Genomic DNA, 24533 nt, shown 5'->3' on the forward strand with positions numbered 1-24533 from the left:
CAAATGTCAAGAATCACTGTCAAAAATCCCCTCGTGGAGGTCTGCAAGAATAACTACATTAAAATTAGGACACCACAGTGCCCGTTTTACTTGATGGCATGCCATGTTCTTCGACCAATCTTCGAACTTTACACACGTGCTTGTCAGTCCCCTATATGTGTGTACCAAATTTTGTGGTGATTTGTGAGGTCTTAGAATGGCCCTCGGACTTGCACCGTAATTACATGTAACTTTCAAAAGATTACCATTTAAAAGATGTGTTGAGCTATTCAAATTGTTATTGTTGGTTTATTGCAACTGCTGCAAGTTCATTTGAACTACGCCATAACTTTAAAATAATCAAACATTAAATGAAGTAAACTATATAACATTTGTTTTGCATATTTTGTGTTTTACATTAAATTAAGCAATGTTTCGCCTTTTTCAGAAGCTGTTATTGAAGAATTCAATCACATGCTAAATTAGTCGTTATGGCCCCATTTAATTAATATCTTTTTGTGTAAATAAAGCTTTCAGTTCCTTTGTGGTTTTACCTTGATTTTAAATTTGCATGGCGAACCAGATCTAATGTGCTTGCAGGCTTTTTTGGGCACATCGGCCGCAAGATTCTCAACCCAGTACTATGGGGACGTATTAATATATTAAAATAAAAAACCATATCACACCAAGGTGTGAATGCCTATAGTGACGTCATGTGTACAGGGAATGCGGTCATGGAACTGCATTCTTTCCCCCCTCCTTCCCGACTGTGAGAAGACATTACACAGGAAGAAGGAGGGGAAAAAAAGAGACTGGACGCCCTCCTCCTCTTCCTCCCTCCCGTGTGGGCGAATAACGGTGCTTGAGAAGTTATTGCAGACAGACAATAGCAGCTACACATACATTTATATAGCGCGCTTAACATCCAGGCTGGGTTGTTCCACAATGGAGGATTTGGGTGAGTAGTGTGTGTGTGTGTTCTTTTAAAGCTGGAGGGAAATGTTTAGGTTTTTGGGAAGGGCTGCTGTGCTGCAAGAAATAAGCTGTCTGCTGACTCTGTACTGTTTTTTTTCCATGCAGGACAGCAATGTGTGTGTTGTAGAGTTAACAGTGGCTGAATGAGCCACTCTATTGATAGCTTGTGAACACCCAGCCTCAAGGCTCAGATCCTTAAAGGCTTGTGGAGCATTCAATTGTGGATCTATTGATATCAACAAGTTTAGGTGCTTACTGTATGTTGTAACATCAAGAGTAATGTGAATGCTTCCTCTTGTTCCCAACAAAACATTACTGTATGTGTGGGAAGAGCTTTGCTAGAAACTGTCCTCAAATAGCCCAAGGCCATGCTGCTATTTCCAACAAAGTGTGGGGGATTCATGTTTTTTCATTGTTGAGTGCCACAAAGATGCAGCCAAGCAAAACTTGAGCACATCTGGATTACATTGTCCACTCAGACTGGGTCGCTATCGCCATGTTTGCTCCACTTTATTATGTTCTTTTTCGTCCCACGTTATGCTGAGAACCAGGAGGCCAAGACAAACATTCAGACGGGCCCGCTCTAAATATGGTCATAATTCCCATTGGGAGAAATTCACCTCCTTATATGAGCAGTCTAAGTGTAGAGGCAAAGAGGAGGAGGAAGAGCAGCATGGGTTGTAGATTGTGCACATGATCCCCACCAAGCTGTCGTACCACAACTGTGAATCATCACAGGCAATGGTGAGACTAAACTCTTTATGTTTTGTGTGCAGAAGCAAGAACTATGCTTCAAGCATTTGTAAAGTGCTCAAGAGCTACACAGCGACTCCGTGGAAACATTACAATTAACAAGGGTTACTCAACTGGCGGCTTGTAGGCCACATCAGACCGGCCCGCGAGGTCAACACAAAACTCGAGAACGACAAACATTTTTGTAGCATATTCCAAAAAACGGCAGAGCACACTCATCATATAGAGGATTGGGTGTTTTTGCAGTAGGGCCTCAAAAACAGCAGCACATTTCTGTCGTACAGAGGATCTTTGACTGGTGTTTTTGCTGTAGTTCCTGAAAAACAGCAAAGCACTCCGGTCATATTGAGGATCTTTGACTAGTGTTTTTGTAGTAAGTCTAGCAGAGCACTCTTGTCATATAGAGCAGTGGTCTCCCCCTTCAGACATCTGACTGGAAGTCATGTACCCTGTACACCTGCACATTTAAAAAACAGAACTCACACAATGAGACATCTTTGTTATATTATTAAATATATATTATGACATTATATTAAAAAATCATTTGTCTTATTTTTCAACTGCACACGTAGGCTGCTAGTTTAAAATGGAAAGGTTTTTAGAGGGGTAAGATATCTCCTGGCAGGTTTGTCTTCTGTTTGGTTAATTTATTTACAAGTGGTGACAAGCTGTGGTAAGATGTGGTGAACTTATCATGATGCTCTTTTGCTGCGCTTTGGTTTGCAACAACATGGAAATAATCAGTACAGTGCAACTAATGTTACATGTAAACGCAATAAATATAAACAATTATGAAAACAAAGGCACATAACATACAGCAATCAATAAGGAAATAATTCAATAATTACTGAATGGACATTTGCGCACAGATAGCATGAGATTATGCGCCAAGCAAAAATGCACAGCAGCGCAGAGGTAAGTGCGTCAACAAATGACAGCCTCATACAGCTGAGTAATATACAGCACCACGTAAGGAGACCAGCTCGCATTTAGCCCACAATATAAATGATCTTGAAAAATCTCCAAGATTAAACACTTTCAGGGCACAAAATCATCACCAAACTGACTTATTTGTTCATCTATAGCCCACAGAAAATGAACAGTGCACTGTACTACTTAACTGCTCTGGCTGTTCACACAAGGCGTTCGAGCACATTACGTAAATCTCAGTGTTTGGCGCTAATGTAGCAATTAATTTTTAATACACGTACCCCCTACGGCAAAGTACCCCACTTTGGGAACCAAGGATATAGAGGATCTTTAACTCAAAAACAGCAGAGCACTCCTGTGTTAAAGAGGATGTTTATGTCACTTTTTGCAGTTGCTCCTTAAAAACAGCAGCTCTCCAGTCATATAGAGGATCTGTGACTAGCGCTTTTGCAGTAGGTCCTCAAAAACAGCAGAGCCCTCCTGTCATTTAAAGGATTTTTGACTAGTGTTTTTGCTGTAGGTCCTTAAAAACAGCAGATCACTCCTGTCATACGGACATTCTTTGACTCTCATTTTTGCAGTAGGTCATTCAAAACAGCAGCGCACCCCTCTCATATATCTTTGACTAGCGTTGTTACAGTAGGTCCTTACAAACAGCAGAGCACTCCTGCAGTATAGAGGATATTTGCGTGGGGTTTTTGCAGTAGGTCATCAAAAACAGCAGCACACTACTCATTATGGTGATCTTTGACTAACATTTTTACAGTAGATCCTTAAAAACAGCAGCGCACGCCTATCATATTGACTATCTTTGACTTGTGCTTTCGCAATAGGTCCTTAAAAACAGCAGTTCTCCAGTCATATAGAGGATCTATGACTAGCGCTTTTGCAGTAGGTCCTCAAAAACAGCAGCACACTCTTGTCATATTGAGGATGTTCTCCTAGTGTTTTGCAGTAGGTCCTGAAAACCCGCTCTTGTCATAATGAGGATCTTTCACAAGCAGGCTTGCAGAAGGTCCTCAGAATCAGCAGCGCTCTCCTGTTATATAGAGTATGCGTAACCATATTGCTTCTGTTTTTATTGAAGACTTTGACTTTATTTATGACTATATGAGCTATTTGGTGAGGTAAGGATTAAGGTATTGGTACAGTATACAAAATAAGAATAAGCATAGCCTTCTGAAAATGTGCCCTGTGACTCTGACTCATGTTCTTCTTTATAAAGCTGAGGATGACGTTTGAATTGATGACTGCAATGATGTTTATAAAGAATTCAAAGCAGTCATGCATCACTAGTACACGGGGATGATGTCATGCAGCTCCAAAACTTTAAAAAAAGAGGGTGGGAATTAGTTATCAGCTGCCCAACACGCTTCCTCCTCTGCATCCCTTCTATGCTGGCATGTCTGGACTATTCAATAAGTGTTGTGAGCTCTTATAGCTGCTCTATGTATGTGTCGTTTCTCTTCAGGAGTGCCTGAGCCACTTAACTACCCTCTCAATCCTCGTATTGTTGTCTTTGGTACGTAGCTGTCTGTGCATGTGCTTCTTCTTTTTCCACTACATCTGTCTGCATGGCTGCATGGCCTTTTATCTATTCGGCCATTAAAGTATCCAAACTATTCCCTTTCGTCCCCACTATAGACGCCCTCCTCGCAGATTTGGAGAACACAGGATCTCCTCTTGCCCGGTGTCCCGTCCTCCTTACATCCGAGCCGCCACTGCACGCCGATCCGGCTGAACAGAACCCCTCAGAGGCCCGGCCACCGCCACCAGCCTACACCCCGCAGCAGGTAACGTCACTTTTACACTATTTCAACCTCATCAATCCTGACATCCTGTTTCATCCATAACCGCATAACCACAGGATAATTTGAACTATATCCTCTTCTTTATGAGTTCCATCTCTCTGGACCACATTACATTTTCCCATTGTTCCACAGTCCAGTTCTTATGAAGTATCTCTTCCCACATTAGCAGGGGAATCCTGGATCCCGAAGCAGAATTTAGACTCATTGCAAGTTATCGCAAACGCTTGATTGCAGTTGTTTCTGCTAAGCGTGGCCCAACTGTCATGCTTTGCTTGTCGCTCTGCTGCCGCCTGTCTGCCATTTGTCCGCAGTGCACCTCAGCCGGCGTGGGCGGAGACGCCAGAGCGCACCTGCGGGCAATCAGCAATCTGGACTCCTTTTAAGCAAGGCAGCAGCATCTGATCCTTGCCAGATTGTACTCCCTGACCTCCTGTTCCTTGCTCCCGCTCAGTCCGGCTCCATTACCCTTGCCCTGCTCTCTGGCTCATTACCTTTGCTTGCATTTACCTGCTCTGTACTATCTTAGTGTTTTCCTGTTGGTTTGCCTTCAGTGTTTTTTGTTGTTACTTCTAGTTTTTTTCCTGACAGCCTTCTGCTGTCAGTGTTTTGTGTTTCTTACCCGTAGTGGATTTTCCTTTGTTTGTACTTTGCCTGTTTGGACACCTTTTGTTATTAAACTTTATTTTTGTATTTAGAAGTTGCCCTCGTCTTGCGTTGGGATCCTACTTTTCTTGCTGTGGCATCCGCCACTCCTGACACCAACAAGTTATTAGGTTTAGGAGGCAATCACTTTTTCACACAGGGCCGTGTAGTTTTAGATTTTTTTTCTCCCTTAGTAATAAAAAGTTTCATTTAGACTGCATTTTGTGTTCAGTTGTGTTGTCATTGAGTAATTTAATTTGTTTGATGATCTGAATCATTCAAGTAAACACTTTTCTTTTTCTTTTCTGTGCGTTCTAGATAGCCGCCTTGTGCTGGTAATTTTTCACTAAGAATGGACGTAAATGGGATTCACCTATTCAAAAAACCCCCTCCAAAAACCACCGTTAATATACCGTGACCTGCATATTAACCAAGCTATAGCAACATTGTTATTGTGGGAGCTAACACTGAGGAACTACTGTTCTGGCGTAGCAACACGGCTATAGATCGACTGTGTATAGCTGTGATATCAAGCACTATGTGCTCCATGTATCAGAATCGCCCAGGACGTCTTCCAGTTGATTTGGGGTAGGTGGAAAAAGGCTTCTACCACTGCAGGGTTTGTTAGCGCTAACAATTTATTGTTGGTTGTGATGCAATCTCTCGGAGCACTGTCCTCCTCGCCAGACACACAAAGCTTTTCCATCGATGGTAACACTCATCCATCAGTGTACATTCTGTTAACTCTCTTTTATGATATCATGTTGTATCAGACTGTTTCTGCAGCAATGAAGTCCTCCCAAAACTCCAACCCAGACAAACTATACAGGTAATCTCCATGCATGGACTGTCTGCTCAGCTTTTCAACATTTTTTTGCAAAGAGTCTTAATTTATGTGTTCATCATTCTTACAGCACAGTGTGTAAATCACGCTCTCCCCGCTCAGCTGATCCTCCTGCTCCAGCTTCTCCCCCAGCCTTCTCCTCTTCCTCGTTGTTGGGGGGAGGTCTGAGTGAACTGGACCATCTTCTGCAGGAGCTGAATGCAACCCAGTTCAACATCACAGGTCAGTGTGTGTTTCTGTGTGTGTGTGTCGTGGAGATGAGCCGAGTCTTTTCTTATCACCGTGATGTTGTGCTTTCAGATGAAATCTTGGCACAGTTCCCTACTTCTAAGAAGGATGACAAGATAAAGGATAAAGACTCCAAGTAACAACACATGCATGTCTACCTGTACCGTAACTCCTTTAATCATAATTTATTGTGAATTGAAAGCAGGTGATAATTACAAAGAGGTTGTTATATATATATACTGTAACTAATACATTTTAACTTTAAGAATGGTTTGGGGTGCATGAGAAAGTGGAAAGGAAAACCTAGCTCGCTTTCTTTGACCACATGTTTTTTTTATTAACAAGTATATTTCACAACGCAGCAGCGACAGAACCAATCCTGTAATAGCTGTAATCCATTAATACCGTGGATGATTCACTGCAAACAACGGTACAGCAAGGAATACGCTCCCAACATTTTGAAGTGCATGCAGAGATAGATCTGATGGATGCTGACTGCTCAGGATAGTTCAATTGCAGCTACAATAATTATTCGTTTATCATGGTTAATTGGTTCCAGACCAGACCATGATAAGTGAATTTCTGTGAAGTACGATTCCTTTTTTATGAATGGAATATGTTTGTTGTTAGAGCATAGAAACCCTGCTTACCCCTTCTCTATACATTTTTTAACATTATTAGAGCCCTCTAGACATGAACTAACACCCCTATAGTCACCTTTACACTTGTATTACTGTAACGGATGCCAGCCTGTGAGGCAGTGCAAGTGTACAAGTGTAGTGTTGGTAAAACCTCACTCCCTCTGCCTTAAGAGCTGCGCTGAACACGCGGTGGACAGTCTGGGCTTTTGGCCGTGTGGTCAGTGCTCTCACCTCCCATTACGAAGGTCCTGTGTTCGAGCCCCGGTGCGGGCAGTGCGAAGCAGCGCGGGTTACATTACCCAATACAGGAGACATAATAAGAGTAAATAAGCCATCTGAGACATAAATAAGACTCGTGCTTGTGTGTGATGCTATAAGTGTTTTCCCCAGGAGATCGGAGTGGCAGGCGAACAGAAAGTGATGTCGGTGGTATAGATTTGAGTATTAGCTTGTTATGGGTTACGGCCGTAACGGTAGGCCGTGTTTTAATCAGGGATGTTTATTAGGACAAGGAACAAGGAACACATGCTAATATGACCTCAGACCCGTCTTCCTTCACATAACTGTTGTTTAAAGAAAACCTGTTCAGACTGGTTGTTTTTGTAATCAGAGGCAATTCTAGTGTCTGTTGGGGACCCTTTGCATAGCACCACTGCTGTAGAAGTTCAAGGTTTGTCAGTTGGGGCCTCCAACTAGGCTGAGGCCCCAAGTAGCTGCCTGCCTATCCTGGTGGCAAGCAGCTTCCCTGATCGCAATTGTTTATTTTCATCCGCTTGTGTTCCAGCTCTGCAAAGCCGTCGGCAACGTCTGCGACACTGGAGTTGGACAAACTGATGGCTTCGCTGTCCGACTTCCGGGTTCAGAGCACAGTAAGGGTTCCCAAAATAACACTGTCAGTATTGCAATAAATACACTATGTTGCATTGTAAGTCAACTAAGGGTGGGCGATACTGCAAGTTTTGGAATCCATCTGATATTAAGTAAATACAGAGGCAGTGCTTGAGGTAAGGGCAGGAAGGGGGAGGTGCTCAGAGGAACTTCCAGAGATGTCAATACAATCAATACACCTGACTTTGTTATTGAAGATGGTGTTGTATGGCGACATCATAATTTATAAAAACAACAATATAAGACTATTGCATTGTGTATATCAGCAAAATTAAAACATAATTTCCCCTTTGTTACGTCAATATTGCAAAACAACTAAACAAAAGCAAAAACTACTATTGATTCTTACGCAAATCCTTAGCTTTTTGCCTCCAAAGGCCTCCTTTGTCCAAACCCTGAGTTTGTCCATCCATCCATTTTCCATACGGCTCCCTGAATTTGTAAATAACAAACATAAAAAGTGTAACAATATGAACAACACAACTAAAAAACAGATAGTCAGCAAAAGACAACTATCGATCTGATACTGATACTACCCTTGGCATTGGTACCATTGTTATTTGGATCGTCCGCCCTTCCCCACAAAACCTCACTCGCTCCAGGAGAGACTATTTAAGCCTGTGTGACTAATGAAGACCTTTACTTGACCTCATGATGCATTCACTGTCACCAGATTGTGTCTGATGATAGCAATTAGTCTCAGACAACGAAGATCCACATTGTTCAGAATCGCTTCTGTCTGGCAAGTGACTAGCAAGCACAAGGGGATGTATTCTCTGCTTAGATTTGTGTTCTTTATGATGCAAAATGGACAAATACACAAAGTATTCTCCATCATCACCACTCTGTCTTTAAATACAGTTCATTGTCCAATTGTCTCGCTGCAGCCAGCTGTCAGTCCAGTCATCACAGCAACAGCGACAACAGCAGTTGTACCACAGCAGCCAGCGGTCCCTCCACAGCCTTCGTCAGGCGGCTCATTGGACAGCATGCTGGGGCTCCTCCAATCAGATTTGACAAGACAAGGAGTTCAAACTTCCTCCAAAGGAAACTGTTCAGCCTGTCAGAAGCCAGTCGTGGGACAGGTGAGCAGGCCACAACATTAGGTACACCTGCAAAATGACGTCCAATCCAAGAGGTCTATTTGCAAACAATATATTTATTATGATGGATTTTAAATGGATCCTGGCAGTGCTCTTGTGGCTGTTTTGAATGAATACAGGTCAGCGGATATTCATTTTTCAGACATTTTAGAATTGTCATCTCTGTTCCTTTAATTATTCTCAAATAACTAAACCACACAAAAAGCCACACATTGTTCCTCGCGACAAATAATGTCCCATTGAAAATATAATTTTTGATCCCACCTTTATCTCATTTGTCCACTCGATGGTGCTACTTTTTCCTATCCAAAGCATGCGGCAAAATTTCTCACCTTTCTCACTCCAAGGGTGCCTTGCTACTGACATAATACGGGTGTGTCTCTCTTGATGTTCAATATTATTTTTTTAAAATAAAAAATGTATGTATATATATAGGAGTTAAAATCTCAAAAATAGAACTAGATGATGGCAATCTCTGAAGACATTGCGTGTGAATGCTTAAGCAGGATAAAAAGATGAAGGGGAAAACAGAAATGAGCAGGAAAGTCGTGGATGTCGAAATGCAGAATGAATATAAGAATATTTAGAACACAGAGAAAAAAAGTGGAATCAACCCAAAAAAGTAGAGCAGGATTACTGAATAGCATGGTAGTGCTAAGTGTCTGTGTATGTTGATACTTATGCAAATGTGAAAAAATGCTACTATGCTAATGTAGCATTCTAGCGCTAACATGTTAACACCTAACATGATATCACTAAGTGTTTTTTAGTTTCGACTCATGAAAGTGGCTAAAATCTTACTATGCCAATGTTAGCATGTTAGCAATGCTAACGTTAGCGTGCAAAACCTAGCATAGCACTGAGTGTCTGTCAATGTTAAAGGGATAGTTTGTATTTTTTGACATGAAGTTGTGTGACATTCCCCATCAGCGTGTACTATATCAACAGTGACTTACCCCCTCATTTGGTCCCGTGAGTCCAGTTCTGGTCTGATTTCCGTCACAAGGAACGTAGTTCTGCTTAGTTGCTGGGCCATTTAAGTAAAGAGTTTGGCTTCTCAAAACAGTATGTCTTCAAAAGAGTAATAAATTTGCATCATAAAAATGCCTCCTCAAAAAAATCCGACCTCACAAATCGCTGTCATACAACTTCATGTCAAAAAGTTTGAACTATCCCTTTAATACTAATGAAAATGGCAAAAAATGCTACTGTGCTAATGTTAGCAATGCTAACACGCTAACTTTAGCATGCTAACAGTTAACATGATAGCACAAACTATTCCCGAGTGAGCGGAACCATTTGATGCTGGACTGGTTTGAATCGGTTGAAAAATGAAAGAGAAGTTAGAGGACAAAAAAACGGCGAATAAGAATGATCAAAGCACCTGGTTAGAATTTTTCAAGTGTGCACACAATTAATATCTGATGTGTATATTTCAGAAAGAAGTACAATTTTAAAAGACTGACTTGTTTAAAGTGGAAAAATTATAATCTAGTTAAGGCAGTTGGCAGATGTGTGAGTGAAAGTCGGTTACTCGAGTGCTTTTAAAGGAAGTGTGACATCCTCTCACTGTTTCCTTCATCCAGGTGGTGACAGCTCTGGGGAAGGTGTGGCATCCTGAGCACTTTGTGTGCACAGAATGTGAGGCAGAGCTGGGCAGTCGCAACTTCTTTGAGAAGGATGGCCGGCCGTACTGCGAGTCTGACTATTTCACACTCTTCTCCCCTCACTGTGCGCATTGCAACAAGCCCATACTCAGTGTAAGAGGCCTCTAGATGAGTTTTTGCATGCACAAGCAGCTTCTGTTAATATTATTCCTCTCTTCATCAGAAAATGGTGACAGCTCTGGATAAGAACTGGCACCCTGAGTGTTTCTGCTGCGTCAAATGCAGCCGCAGCTTTGGCGAGGAAGGTATAAAAAAACAGCAGCTTACGTCCTGTACTGCACCAACACACAAGATTCACAATGACAACAAACCTCACTTCCAATCTACTTGTCAGGGTTTCATGACCGTGAGGGCCAGCAGTACTGCCAGCAGTGTTTTCTGACGCTGTTTGCCTCCCGGTGTCAAGGCTGCAGCCAGCCTATCCTCGAAAACTATATCTCAGCTCTCAACTCTCTCTGGCATCCACAGTGCTTTGTATGCAGGGTGAGTGTTTCTCCTGGACATGCAGACCATATACAGAAAATATCAGACATATTTTATATGTAACACTTATCCCAAGGAGAGTAACATTTGTGCTTATTGTCTATTCAAATAGGACCAAAATTGAAGACAAAATGAAGGAAGGTGTCACAAATATTGGAGCTAAAGTACAGTAGCTCTATTTTGTAAATAAAATAAAATAAACACTATTCTTAGATATATATATTATTATTCTTATTAATATATTTATTTTTTATTTTATTTTTCTCTAATGCTCAGTAGATCAAAAAATTCCATCAAGGTCAAATAAGCCTAATTTGTATTTGGATTATCAAATTTTGGATGAATGCATTTTTCATGAAGAAAGTGAAGAAAAAAATACTTTAAAAAAACCAAACTAAAACACTCAGTGAATTCACTGGGAAATTAAATAAATAATTCTATAATTAAAAAAAAACATTTGAAAAAATGTAATAAACTGATAAAATGCAATAGCAGACAACACAATGCAATATGTTATTATTATGCCATTATTATTATTATTAATACTATTACTGTACTACTGTATTATTGTAATTGAATTAGGATTTGTGAATTTTTCACTCATATATTAAAGAAAATACTGGAGTCGCAACTTTTTGTGCACCAAATATAAATGGTTCTTTATTAGGCCTTGGCTTAACTTTAACTACTTAACCTTGAGTTAAGTAGTTAAGGAAATTAGACACCCAATGTAGCTGTGACTCCCAGATTACCATGGTCCTGGCTAGCTTCCTGCATTTAAAGGTTTCAAATGTCTTCCTCCTCTCACCCCCAGGAATGCTACAGTCCCTTCGTCAACGGCAGCTTCTTTGAGCATGAGGGCAAGCCGCTGTGCGAGGCCCACTACCATCAGTCGCGAGGCAGCGTGTGTCAGGCCTGCCAGCAGCCCATCCTGGGCCGCTGTGTCACCGCCATGGGCGCCAAGTTCCACCCACACCACCTGGTGTGCCACTTCTGCTTGAAACCTCTGAGCAAAGGCTGCTTCAAGGAACAGGAGAACAAGCCCTACTGCCACCCATGCTTCATCAAACTCTTTGGTTAAGGACATGATCCTCCACCAAGTGAAGAAGCATTTTTACATTTTTATACTGTGGAAATGAGGGTGGTCTCTTTATACTGAAAGCGATTAAACTGCTCCTAATCATTTCTTTTTTTGCAAATAAAGTGGACTGCATTAAGGTTGTCAGTTTGAACTACAACTGAATTAGGCAAGCCAAATGTTATTTTTTACATAATGTACTGATTCAAATGGAATTTATTGCGGAAGATAGAAAAAACGAAAATAATATAACACATACATGCCCTTTATATTCATGAATTTCTGATTATTTTTTATTTGCAAAGGAATATCCAAGAGACGAGTTGTTTTTCATCGCAGAAAAATAAGCATTACTGCAGCTGCCTTCACATTGTCAACCACTGGCATATATACAGTATGATCAGTAGGACTAATTAATATCGTTCTTTCACAAATGCTGTATGCACTTTGCCAAAAACTCTTGCAAATTATAAATAAATACATTTTTTATGCTGTATCTTTTGTGTTTTTATTTTAAGGCCACATTTGATGGATTTTGTTTTTCGCGAATCTCATTACATTATGAATTGGGGAGGTCCCATGTAATGCTAATTGACCACCAGATGTCGCTAGCTGCATACTAAAATTAATTTCAGCAAAACTTGGCAAGAAATACATTTGAGATTTGTAGGCAATAAAAGTACAGGACGATTCGAAAACAAAGCAACATTTAAGAAAAAATCCACGTGGTACGTGCGTGACTCGTGATGACGTAGGCACGTTTCATCAAGCACACAGGTGAGGTCAATTGAACAGTAATGAGACTCCCAAACAGTTTGACCCAAGGCGAAACACGGACAAAAGTCACCGTGGCTTGTTAGCTTTAAAGGGAATACAAATACCTCCAAAATACACCATGAGTGATTCAGAGCACCAGCAAGTAAGTCAGCAACATTGTTTAAAGTAATATTCGTCTAAAGTTGGTTTAATTGGCCACTTCCGGTTAGCTAATGGCTAATACTGAAAATACAAGTTACGTATCTCCAAATAAAGCACCACTTCCTGGTTTTGTGTCACCTGACTTTGTATTGTATAATGTTAAATACCATCATAACACCAAGGTGGCTGAAGAAGTAGAAGAAGAGTCCCAGCAGCAGCTTCAGTGGCCTGAAAATGGAGATGCCTGGAGTGACGAAGACGTTGAGAGCAATATGGACTGCGGGTTTTTGCAGGCCATGGCGGAGGAGGATGAGGAGATCAACATCTACAATGAGGAGACCTTTGGCATGGGTGTGTTGATGCGACATAAGTAGGAGCATTGGAATGTACCTAAATAAATGCACAAAACATCATCCCAACTCCAAAAGACGTAGGGGTCAATGCTTTCACCATTTTGGCACATTGTTCAATTAGAAATCTCAAGGCACACCCATGAGGGCAACAGGTGGATACAGAGGTGAATTATGTACTGTACCTCCTGCCATCTAGTGGAAGAGCATTTCATTGTTATGCCTGTTGCTAAGAGTTGCTGGCATAGATAGATGAACAAGGATACATTTGTAGTAAACTTAATTTTTAGATCAATTAAGTCAGCGGTGTTCAAAGTGTGGCTGGCTTGTGGTTTGATTTTTATTGGCTGCCATTTTTGTGGGAATGGCCTCTGGCCAGTCATTGGGAATGGCCTGTGTGAATTTACATTTAACATACATCATACATATATTGTGTCATAGTCTTGAATACTCTTATGCGTCACACAATTTGTATTCCTTTCTTTTACTCATTTTTGTTTTTCCGCCACCTCATTAGGCTTGGGCATTCACACGCAATGTCTTCAGACATTGCAATCATCTAGTTTGAAAATAAAATTCAACAAAAAAACAGTAAAAATGGGTAATACAGCAAGAAGGCACAATGTGAAAAGAAAAAGCTGAAATGTTGACACTGACTGAAAGCATAAAGCTAAATTGTGTAACTGTTTAACAAAATATAAGTACCAAAGTGGCTTCTTGCAGCCTTTAATTTTTCAGTATGTGAATTAAGTGTGGGTAATTTCCCTCCGCAAGCCTGATCTCTGATCTAGATGTGCATTTTTATAGGGAATACGATTTTCTTTTTAAGACTTTTTTTTTTTTTTTTTTTTTTTTTTTTGCAAACTGCTACCTTTTTGTGTTTGTGTTAGACGTAGACGCACAGATGATCCCAGATGACCCTAACTACACCCTCCTCCAGTTTGGCAAGCCGCTGCCTCGGCCACCGACGCCGCCACCTCCACCAGACCTTAGACCTGTGTCCCCGGAACCGCCATCCCTTCACAGCTCGCCCTCCCCTCCCAGAACGTTCCCCCAGTTTGTGCCCAGGCCCCCCACAGGGCAGCGGGTTAGAGGGCGAGGGCATAGGAGGGGGCTGGGTAGGGGTCCCATCTTTGAAGACCCTGCTGTGATGAGGATAGTGGAGGGACGGCCGAGCCTCAAGGTAGAATTGACCTAACTGTATGAGATTTGGGCCACTCGCCCTCCAGCCTCTTCTGTTTTTAATTGCAGAGTCTTGATAGCGCCATAGTGGACTGTGGGAATGTCATGTACCACCGTTCCTTTGATGAGGATGTTAGTACCTTTTTTCATATTCAAGTTACATTTTTTCTCACTCATTTTTGAGAGCCTGTCTTTTTTTTCCCTCTGCAGTGGTTGGCACCATCTTATAGGAAGAACCGAAGAATCTCTGGTTCAGTACTTCAGGTGAAGTTGGCAGAAGTACAGCACCTGTCTTAGAACAAGGGCTTAGACAATGACTTGCCTAAATACACTTATTTTTGTCCGTCTGTTTCTTAGGACAGTGCAATAATATGTGTAATTGAGGGTCATAGAGGCAGAGGGCAGCACCTGACCTCCAACTTCCTCGATCCTGCATCTTCCTTCAGGGGCAGGAGAGAGGTTGAATCAAGGGGCCCCTACTCAAGGCGTCAGTTTGGCCTGAGAGACCAGTCACAGGTGGAGAATTCCGTTTATGAAAGCGTATGCACCCAAATGACTACCTTGACATTTTTACATACACTTCAGTATTCAAGTTTGACATGTTTCTTGGCAGATGCATGCACCCATGGTACTCGGAACCCCCTTCTCACGGCAGCCACTAACCCAGAGGCAGCACTACAATCAGGTGTTAACTTGGATCCAATTTATTCTAATAGAATCTTGTCCTAATTCTTGTCATCAGACAGGGGGATTTATGTATCCCACAAACCGTCTGTGCCCCTCCACACCGCGGTCCTTCACTCCTAAAATGATGCATCTTCGCTTCGGGGCCAACTCGCCAAGGCCGTCCTCCTTCTACAGCCCCTCAACTAATCAGGTGCAGCACTTCAGGTGTGTGATGACAAATGTGGAATAAATCCTGAATGTTTTGGTCCTAAAAATATTCATAGTACTGGAAAAAATGCATTAACTTATGAGTACAATAATCAGTACCCCATTAATTCTCAAACTGGTTGTGGGGTTTTTTGTTTTTTTTTTATATGAAAATTCACACATTCAAAAGCTAAAATGTTATGGCAAGTGGAGGAAGCAAAAGCGATTCTCATACTTTGTCAATGTTTTTCTCTTATGTGCATTAACATACATTTTTTGACATTGTGCTCTCTTGACTGCAGATATCCTGGACCAGTCACCCAGCTCCACCCACAACATAAACGCTTACTTGGCCAAAAACAGAGCATATTCCAGAGGTGGGCAAATATGACTTGCTTAAACCATGCATGATGATGGCTGCATGAGTCTATTTCTTGTTAATGGACACATTTTTGTAGAAAAATGGAGGGCTGGGATCCTTACTGTAATCTGATGACAGCCAAAGAGAAGGAGTGGATCATTAGGCTACAGATGATCCAGCTGCAAAGTGAGAATCCATACCTTGAGGATTACTATTATCAGGTATGGGAGGTCCATGTATTTTCTGTATTATTAGTGCATATTTATAAGTAGATTATTCATTTGCATTTGTTGACATACACAGATGGCTTTTTTTGTGAGCAAGTTGCCAATAAAATGAGCTGAGTAAGACTAGCAAAAAAAATGCATAGTTTTATTTTCAGATTACAAAGGACATTACAATATTAGTGTGAAGTTTGAATGTAGCCAATAGCCGAGCGCATTCATTTTTACCTGTATTTCCTGTTTGTGGCATCTTCATAATCAGCCATCGTACGGCACTGCATATTTAATCATCTTTCATTATCGTTCATTCGTGGATTACCTCTGCGTTTAGACTATCTAAAATAGCTTTTTAAGGGTGTCTCTATTTGTGGTATTTCACCAATCGGTGGTGGGGGGGAGGGTCTCAGAATGTAACTCCTGCTCATAGTACTGTCTGTCTCTTAGGAGTATTACCGGCGAGTAGAAGCAAAGCTGGCTGAAGAGGAGCTGGGCATCAGGAGCAAGAGGGAGCCACCCAAGCTGACAACACCTTACATAAAACAGACAGACGCATACACACCAGGTTACTGTTGATGCCATTTTATTAGGATATCATATATTCTGTAGTTTTGTAGGAATTGTGATGACATTTGGGAGATTCATGGCTGGTAAGGCACTGACTCCTTTGGGGGTCAGATTTTACACAGGTATAGCAAAGTACTGTCTGCGTCTCCTTTTTTTTTTTTTTTATTTTATTTTTTTTTTCCTGCAGTTTGTCCAATCAACAAGAATGTCACACGTACATTAAAGACATTACACACGCTATAGAAAGTCAGTGTATAAAATCTTTCTGCAAAAACATTTGGCGACATGCTGGAAAACAGGCACGCTCCACACAACCCAAGTACAGCTCGGCTCCATTGATTGGGAAATACACAAATACAGCAATTTTAACAAAATGTTCTGATTTCCATCATACAGAAAATGTGTAACACATCAGTGGATATTTATTTTATTTTATTTTTTTTCTTCTTCCAATGCCTCCCGGGACCACATTGAACACCCTTTGTGTCAATAAATAGGGAAATTGTTCTTTTTCCAGCTGAAAATGAGTGGGGATCAATTTTGTTCTTGCAGTGGTACACATTGAAGGTTCCCTGGGTCAAGTCGCTGTATCCACATGTTACTCTCCTCGCCGCGCCATTGGTGCTGTTCATGCTGTCCAAGCTCAGGGTCCACTAGAGGTGACCGTTGCCATCGTATCAAAGTGCATCCTCTTTCCTCCATGACTTAAACCTATTTCTTCACTGCAGGATCAAAAAGACACCCGACGGCAGCGATTAGAGGTCCTTAGCAAGATTGAAAAGGTTGAGCAGCGATGAAGAAAACTATAATTTCTCATCTTCTCTCACCACCTTGACCCCTATTCTTCCTTTCAGCTATTCATCGTTCTGTTAGAGGTGGAGGAGACAAACAGGATGAAAACGAAGATCTTGTCTGATGTTGAAGAGAGGAGGTTGATGGAAAAGACCCAGAAGAAGGTGGAGCACATCTTCTCCCAAATGCAGCACCATGACACTTTGTGAGTTACTGATGTGAGGACGTGTGGTGGAAAGGTGATACTTCATTCCCTAAATCAATTGTTGTAGAGATTTAGGAGGCGAGTTTCTTCCATTCCTGGTTGTCTCAAAGGGCAAAAAGCTCCTTGCCCGTCTCATGCCGTTCCTGAAGCATGACTCAGCCATAGAGATCTTGACGATTGTGACCTCCAACCTTCCAATACTAATGAGCAGAGACACTGAAGAGGTAAGGAATGCTGTTTATGGAGAATTGAAATTGTAGTTTGATAGTGTTTGTGTTTTAGACCCTTCCAGTGCTCTACCCACCTCTTCGAAATGTGATTGGCGGCTTGACCTTCAGTCAGCTGATTGGGATTCTCAGAGTTCTGACATCTGAGACGTCCGCCAACGAGTGCCTCTCACTAGCGTGCCAGAACAAGGTCTTTACACTCCTGCTTGGCTTTTATTGTGAACGCTTACTGTTAAATTATAAGTGTTAATGCTGAGACAAGCAGATTATGGACAAATACACAGCTGGAATGTTTATCATAACACGTAGACGCCATATTTGCATCCTATTGCCATGACACTGTGTGCTCGGGTGTCCAAACGTCCACATTTTAACTGATATATACATTGACATTTTTCTTTTGTAAACCCGCTAAAACCACCCCATGCAGATATGCTAAGTTGTATACTGTAGGTGAGAGAATCAGTATCTAAACCTTTTCTCATGGCATTCGACTTTTTTTTTTTGATTGTTGTTGTTCCCCCCCCCCCTTTTTTTTAGAATGTGCTACAAGCCACTAAAACGAGATGCGGACTGCGCTTTGATCACACCTGCTCAAAAAGTTTTAACCAGTGTTTTAGTTTGCTGTTCCAGTTAAGCTTGACAAAATTCTACATTTCCAAAGAAAATGACAAGTTTCTGCCCGTCATTTCAGTTTGGCCTGTCCTTGCTTTACGCTTTGCTGTCCCATGGAGAGAAGTTGTTGTCTTCTGGTGTTCCACTGGAGCCCAGCATTGGAGACTTTGAGATGTGGTACTACTTTTAACTCATCTCCACTCAAAAGGTGATAAATTAATCAGTCTTAAATGAATGAGACGCCTCTTTCTGTTGACTTTCAGGACTGACACAATATTCCAGGTGGCGCGACAGCTTTCCCAGTGTTCGCTGGTGGAGCCACTCCTCCTACCCTCCAACCTGCTGACACTCTTCTGCCGCTACCTGGACAAGCGCACGGTGCATCAGCTGAAAAGCAACATGGAGTAAGAAATCTGCCTGTGAATATTCTCATTCAATCAAGTCATTGTATTCTCAGGGCATTCAGTTGATCGCAACTGGACTGTTCAGGTTGTTAGACGTTCAACCTCTCATCCAAGCAGGCTTCATCAGTTCATGCTCAAAGACTAGGTGGGACACACACCAGTCAGACTAGATAGGACAGCTCTAGACTAAGAGTTTGGTGCAAGATCCCATCTATTTATTCTCTAAAGGAGGAGGCAGGTCAAGACATGAATGGTTGGCTCTTTAGGGGTGTCATATGATCGTTAAGATACAATGGAGTGGGGTCTCTACCCGCCAACGATGGTCATTTGGGTGGTATCACCTTCGTCTGCATCTCATTCAGATGTAATGATGGTCATGGACCCACCTGAAACCAAGGTGGCTATGCCTACTTTATTTGGAAGGGATGAAAGGAGAACATTGTATGTGGGAGAAAGATAGTGTTGTAGATTTCCCCCCCCTTCTTTTGAAACCATCCTTCTTTATCAGAATGTGTACATTTGTCCTCGAGTGCTCTTTTTCTTTGAGGTGCAGGTAGACCGCAGAGCCTTGACCTGAAGAGTTAGCCCATCTGTATTGTGCCATGCGTGCATGTTCAGTGTCTGCTTTGTTTCCCCAATGTAAAAATTGGTGCATTCCTCACTGGACAGTAAGAAGTCCTCTTACTGACGGCAAATGGATTTAACTTCAAAGTGTAACTTGTGTGTTTAGGTCTGCAACAGGATGCCTAGCACTTCCATCCTGAGATGGATGGAACCCAAGGAGAGACCCTCACGCCAAGTGGCACTGGCACAAAAGACTTGCCATTGTTTATTCCAACCAAAGCTATGTCATTTGTATATTTTGATTCTTATTCCTAGCCCCCCTTCTACCTCACATTTGTGCACACCCAGAAACTGTTTCCCTTTTTTTCATTTTGATTGTCTTTTATTTTCCTCTGGTCTCAAGCAGGTTCAATTTAGTGTTAATTACGCTGAAGTCTGGTTCCTGTCCATATTTATATATTTCCAATCAAATTGCGTTGGATCAGAAATTGGTGAGTAGGTTGATTGTATAGTAATTGATGTACAGCCAAACCTATGTTAATAGTAATCACTAAGGTTGTTGAGGCATGGCCCCATGCACATTAACCATGCAGTTTTCAGTTTTTTTTTTTTTTTTTTTTTTTTTGTAGAAAGGCATGACTTGTGTATACATGTAATGTATTTGATGTGGCCTTTTATTTATTAATTTGGAAACGGCAATCATTTAAATCACACCCTTGTAGAGCACTTGCAATATAAATAAAAAAAACATCTTTAAAAATTAAGTTTGGTGTAGGAAATTAACGATTTGGTTGTTTTCTCATCACTTAATTTGTAATTGGAAGTTATGGCTGCAGTCCAGATTTACCATGGTTGTTAAAGTATTTACTTTTAATCAAACTAGTTAGTGTTCTTTGTTGAGACGCCTGTGTGCGACATTCCTTGAAAAACATCTTCAGCAGGACACAAGACAACTTCTTTGACTTCTTTTTATTGGATAAACAAAGAATAGCCGAACACAAGCCCTTTTTTTTTTTTTTTTTAACTCTCCCTAATGCAACATCATAGATTTTACATTGAAATCCTAGCTAAATGATAGGTAAGCACTGTACACCATCTTTTAAGTGATTTTTCATTCATCTTGTGCTAAATGTGATTCTGAGTTCACCTGCCGAAATGACTAATTTCTGTTTTATAAGCCGCCACTTTCTTCTCAAACTTTGAACCCTCCAGCTTCTACAGCTGTGTGGCTAATGTGGTCATGTTTTAATCTCGTATACTTCAGAACTGCTACTAATTGTTTAAATATGCGTTGTGGGAAAACGCTATTACTAACGGCAAAAAAAGTTCAGGAAACAACCAAAAGGCGCAGAGAGGCCACCTTTCTTGGAGTTAGCGAACCCTGTTGCTCTCATTGAGTGGACCTGGGTATGCATGCACACTGCAGTTTACAGTGAGCAACAAGCGCAATTTTTATACTAAAAGCAAATGTAAAACATTGGGTTTGGATTATTCAATAAACACTAAGTATACCGCCAAGATTGCAAAGCATGTTTAATGAAAACAAAAAGGGAAGGTAACAAAAGACGGTAGTTATTGGAATTTGTGCAGCGATCGCGTTGGCACATACCTGCATCCGCCAGGACGCACTACAATGACTCTAAGGCAGACCATGATACGCCGGTCCCATTGTACTGTGGTTCTTATGAAGTCCAGAGCAGTAACTTCAGCCGAAATAGTGTAACATCCAGCCATTCCCCAACTGACCCTACATAAAACATATGCAATGTACGTAGCACCACAGGCGTACACATCCGCTCACATATACTATCAATCAATAAAAGGAAATACAGATACAATAAACCATATAAAACAAAACACAAAATGCCATGTTCTCTCGGAGATGAATAAAGTTGCTATCCTATACGTCTAACACTGTCGCAAAATAGGCGGCTGGATGGAGATGCCTTTTTGTTTATGGCGGGTCGCAACCAACCTTTAGGTGTATATTGCCACCTACTGTACTGGAATGTAGAGGCGGTCTGCACCTGCGTAGTGACAACCCGGTAGTCACAATCTTCCATATGAGAAATCACGAAGAAATGGGTATGATTCCGCTTTCAAGTTAAAGGCGATCGATTTGACTGTCAATGGAAGGAAACATGGCTGCTTCGCGTAAGCTTAGCAACAATGAATGTATGGTCACACGTTGAAGACTGCAACATGAAAAGCTGACGCAAAGCAAAACGACAAAAGCTTTCAAACGTAAGAAAGTCAGATAGCCTAAACTAGAAAACATGTTTCAAAACTGGTTAAATACACAGCAGACAGCCGCATGTGAAGAGCAACTTTTGCATAAGTCTGTCCGTGGATACGGCACGGAGCAGAAAACGCTATCAACTGGTTTCGAAAGGCTGGACTACTGCCAGATGCAGAGGACACACAGTGTGTGATGAAGAATTATGACTTCAATTCTGACGCCTAAAGAGGAAGAGTTTTGTGGTTTTAGGGTCCCAAGAGGACGGCGATGAATGCCTTTTCTGGTAGGCTACTGTTATCTATGTTACATCCACTATTTGACACTGTTTAACTAGCAGACTACTATTCTGAACTGTTTAAATAGCCATGTTGCACCATTCTTTGGCACACACGGTTTGGAAAATGTATTAAGTTTTTTAAATATGTTTTTCTGTGTAGTCAATTTCCCATTTTATGACGTGCACGCCTCCGACGTATAGTCCGGTGTGGCTTACATATGTACAAATCTTTTTTTTTTCTCTAAGTTTAGTGGGTGAGGCTTATACACCAGAATTTACGGTATCTATGGACATGTTAGTGAAGCCCTTTAATTGATGTAGCAAGTGATTGGAAGTTGCACAGCCTGGATATTGGCAGTTTGTGCAGAAGCCAAGTATGTGAGAGGTCTGGTTGGACTGGGAGGTGAGACGTTAACCTCTCCTTGACCTCATAAGAGGAGGATTTGGACTTTGAGTGAGGAATCTAAGTTAAAGGTGAGATCTTCGTCTTTTTTTTTTTTTCTTTTAAGTTTTTTTACCTTTTTTAAAACATGCAAGTGGTCTCACCCTTACCTAGTGTTGTAAGTGCATAGGCTGACACCATAGAAACAGAAAAAGATCCATTCATTTCACTGGACTATCCAGCGATGTCATGTCTGTCATAGTGAAGCTTGAGGTTGAATATTTTTCAGGGCCAAATGTGGGAATCTCTGTTGTAACCCTTTTACACAATCTGCCCTTCTAAAAGATGCTTTTATTGTCTGCATGTACACAAGGGAAGCCAAGCAGCGTTTATCTATCACTGTCCAAATGGTCTCTCTTTGCTTCTCCAACTCTGAGTGTTGATGTGCTTTAAGTGCCCAATTAGTCACTTTGTGTGTGTTTGTGTGTCTACAACTCCGTTGTGTGTGATGGGAGGGAGTCTGGAGGGTGGGATGGACACCTGCAGCCAGAGTGTATAAGAGACCCTCACCATCAGGCGATGTTGGACACACACCTTCATCTCTTCATCCTTTATATATATTTTTTTTCAGGTCCACCATGAAGGGATGCTTGCAGCTTCAGAGTGTGCTGATCTTGTGGCTGGTCCAGTGTGCTAGCACTGGGGGTGAGTACAAAACACACCTAATATACTTCCGTGTCCTGTTTGAATTTTGGTCAGAGTGAATTGAAGGTAAGTATGACGGGTCACTTAGTCTATTGTGATGTAAAATGGCAAGTGGATATACATGTACTTGGTGTAAGCAACTCTTTACATGTGGACACTATATAAGTCAGTGTCAAAATTGTAAATGATGTCTTGGTACGTAGTTTTTAGCACTCTCAAAGTGCATCCATTTCAAATACTTGGAAATCCCCCTTATTTTTTCCTTTAATTTTTCCACAACAATAATCACTTTTAAAAGTTGAATACCAGTCCTGTAGAATACTTCTTTCATGAGATGTTTGTGTAAAATTGTCTTTTTTGTTTGTTTGTTTGAGGGGGGGAAAAAAGTTTCTACTGCCTTTATAGTGAAGCATGTGGTTTAAGTAAGGTACCAAATATGGTTCTGATTCCTGTAAGGGGCCATATTATCCACTTACTCAGCCATTTTGTATAGAATCTTTTTAATACACTCTTTGCAAGTATAGAAATAGGACATACATTTAATTTTAGATTGCTTGTTGAAATTCTTTTTTTTGTTTGTTTTGTTTTTAATACATCTCTTGTGTGTTGTGCATAAGTGCCTATTGCTTAATGATCCAGCCGGTGATTTGAGTATTGACATATACAATTTAATTTGGTGTGATGACAAACGAGTTTCTTATATCACATATGATGTAGGTCTTGTTTTTGTATGTGAATTTTAATGTTATACTGATTTAAATTCCAAGGGTAAATTCAATATTGTACTCTAGTTACCAGAGTGGCGACTGGTACGAACCCAGTCATGGCGGCGAGCGCTCCAAACCCCAGCTGCTATGCCTCTGAAGCTACATTTGTTTTAAATGTTGACATGCTGTCCCATTGGTTCTTCTGCGCTTCATTCATTCAAGCACACTTGTCGTCGGCGCGGCCTTGTAGCGTGAGTGGTTCACTCTGCTTGCAGTTGCAGGTGCCGACAGACTGGATGAGATAAATGTCTTTCGAATGCTCTGGTTTGCCTGTCAAATTTCAAACTATCCTGTTAACCTAAAATCTTAGCAACTGCCCCAGTGTTGTCCTTGAGCCATATATTCTCTTTTTTCCCCCCATGCGCTCAGGCTGCATGTGGAAAATCAAAGGCAGCGGAGCTTGGGTTGCAGCAGCCGTCTAAATTTAACATTGCACTGTGAGGAGGCAAGAGAATGGGTTTTACTGCTTGTACACAGTCACTGCATTGACTACACTACTACTTCCCAAAGAGCTTCCAAATCCTCAACCCACAGTTAAGAGTTTAATCTATGGACCAAAGTATCGGGCACGTCAATCTAGTCGAGTTTGCTTTAATTCTGCATATAGCTTTGTTCTCCATCTTCCCAAGACATTTTGGACAATTGTATGCTTCCAACTAATGCCTTGTTTATTTAAAATAACATGTAATGTGTTCAAGGTTATGGAGCTGGAGTATCAGGAGTAGCCAATGGCCAAGCACCACATTTTGATGGTCAGTCAACATCTGTGGATAGCAGATAGAAGTCTTATTTTTTCTGTTATGTTTAAAGCTATAATGGCTTCTTTTTAGGAAGGAGACCTCACAATGGTGGAGGGGTTGGA

The 24533-nt window shown here is 41.2% G+C and overlaps 3 protein-coding genes across 9 annotated transcripts in view; all 3 read left to right on the plus strand.

The window, feature by feature from the left end:
* Nucleotides 1-115: 115 nt before the first annotated feature.
* On the plus strand, nucleotides 116-12518 carry LOC129177304 (transforming growth factor beta-1-induced transcript 1 protein-like). 2 transcript variants are annotated; one of them, XM_054768262.1, is made up of 12 exons: nucleotides 116-937; nucleotides 4109-4159; nucleotides 4282-4430; nucleotides 5864-5919; nucleotides 6005-6156; nucleotides 6235-6298; nucleotides 7588-7672; nucleotides 8579-8776; nucleotides 10381-10554; nucleotides 10625-10706; nucleotides 10796-10944; nucleotides 11759-12518. In XM_054768262.1, the coding sequence occupies exons 1-12, from the start codon at nucleotides 676-678 to the stop codon at nucleotides 12023-12025; spliced, it is 1689 nt and encodes a 562-aa protein (XP_054624237.1). In that variant the 5' UTR covers nucleotides 116-675; the 3' UTR covers nucleotides 12026-12518. The 2 variants fall into 2 exon arrangements, with proteins under 2 accessions (XP_054624237.1, XP_054624238.1); XM_054768263.1 differs by lacking the exon at nucleotides 4109-4159.
* Nucleotides 12519-12659: 141 nt separating this feature from the next.
* Nucleotides 12660-20020, plus strand: patl2 (PAT1 homolog 2). 6 transcript variants are annotated; one of them, XM_054767867.1, is made up of 19 exons: nucleotides 12660-12799; nucleotides 13123-13291; nucleotides 14181-14473; nucleotides 14542-14604; nucleotides 14683-14736; nucleotides 14830-14988; nucleotides 15086-15157; nucleotides 15215-15363; nucleotides 15648-15722; nucleotides 15804-15927; nucleotides 16375-16492; nucleotides 17047-17153; nucleotides 17223-17276; nucleotides 17349-17491; nucleotides 17559-17715; nucleotides 17774-17908; nucleotides 18413-18510; nucleotides 18597-18737; nucleotides 19468-20020. In XM_054767867.1, exons 2-19 carry the CDS (start codon nucleotides 13213-13215, stop codon nucleotides 19499-19501), a joined length of 2055 nt encoding a protein of 684 aa, XP_054623842.1. In that variant the 5' UTR covers nucleotides 12660-12799; nucleotides 13123-13212; the 3' UTR covers nucleotides 19502-20020. The 6 variants fall into 6 exon arrangements, 5 of the variants coding, with proteins under 5 accessions (XP_054623842.1, XP_054623839.1, XP_054623840.1 ...); XM_054767864.1 differs by lacking the exon at nucleotides 12660-12799 and adding an exon at nucleotides 12810-12941; XM_054767865.1 differs by lacking the exon at nucleotides 12660-12799 and adding an exon at nucleotides 12810-12941 and having other exon boundaries at nucleotides 17223-17255.
* A 2761-nt stretch (nucleotides 20021-22781) lies between these two features.
* cmn (calymmin) overlaps nucleotides 22782-24533 on the plus strand; it is a 16999-nt gene continuing 15247 nt past the window's right edge. The window contains exons 1-3 of the mRNA XM_054800946.1: nucleotides 22782-22904; nucleotides 24370-24423; nucleotides 24502-24533. The exon at nucleotides 24502-24533 is cut by the window's right edge and continues 22 nt beyond it. Coding sequence (XP_054656921.1) covers nucleotides 22838-22904; nucleotides 24370-24423; nucleotides 24502-24533 — 153 coding nt within the window. The 5' untranslated portion in view covers nucleotides 22782-22837. The remainder of the gene's footprint in view (nucleotides 22905-24369; nucleotides 24424-24501) is intronic.

This window comes from Dunckerocampus dactyliophorus, chromosome 2 (genome assembly GCF_027744805.1).
Source record: "Dunckerocampus dactyliophorus isolate RoL2022-P2 chromosome 2, RoL_Ddac_1.1, whole genome shotgun sequence".
Taxonomy (NCBI): Eukaryota; Metazoa; Chordata; class Actinopteri; order Syngnathiformes; family Syngnathidae; genus Dunckerocampus; species Dunckerocampus dactyliophorus.

Excerpts from the sequence above, each read along its gene's own strand:
- LOC129177304 (XM_054768262.1), top strand. The coding sequence starts at position 676 with ATGCCTATAGTGACGTCATGTGTACAGGGAATGCGGTCATGGAACTGC. Across the intron at positions 4,431-5,863 it reads CAGCCTACACCCCGCAGCAG|ACTGTTTCTGCAGCAATGAA; the intron begins GTAACGTCACTT and ends ATGTTGTATCAG. Across the intron at positions 7,673-8,578 it reads ACTTCCGGGTTCAGAGCACA|CCAGCTGTCAGTCCAGTCAT; the intron begins GTAAGGGTTCCC and ends GTCTCGCTGCAG.
- patl2 (XM_054767864.1), top strand. The coding sequence starts at position 12,918 with ATGAGTGATTCAGAGCACCAGCAA. Across the intron at positions 14,474-14,541 it reads AGGGACGGCCGAGCCTCAAG|AGTCTTGATAGCGCCATAGT; the intron begins GTAGAATTGACC and ends TTTTAATTGCAG. Across the intron at positions 17,909-18,412 it reads CACTAGCGTGCCAGAACAAG|TTTGGCCTGTCCTTGCTTTA; the intron begins GTCTTTACACTC and ends CCGTCATTTCAG.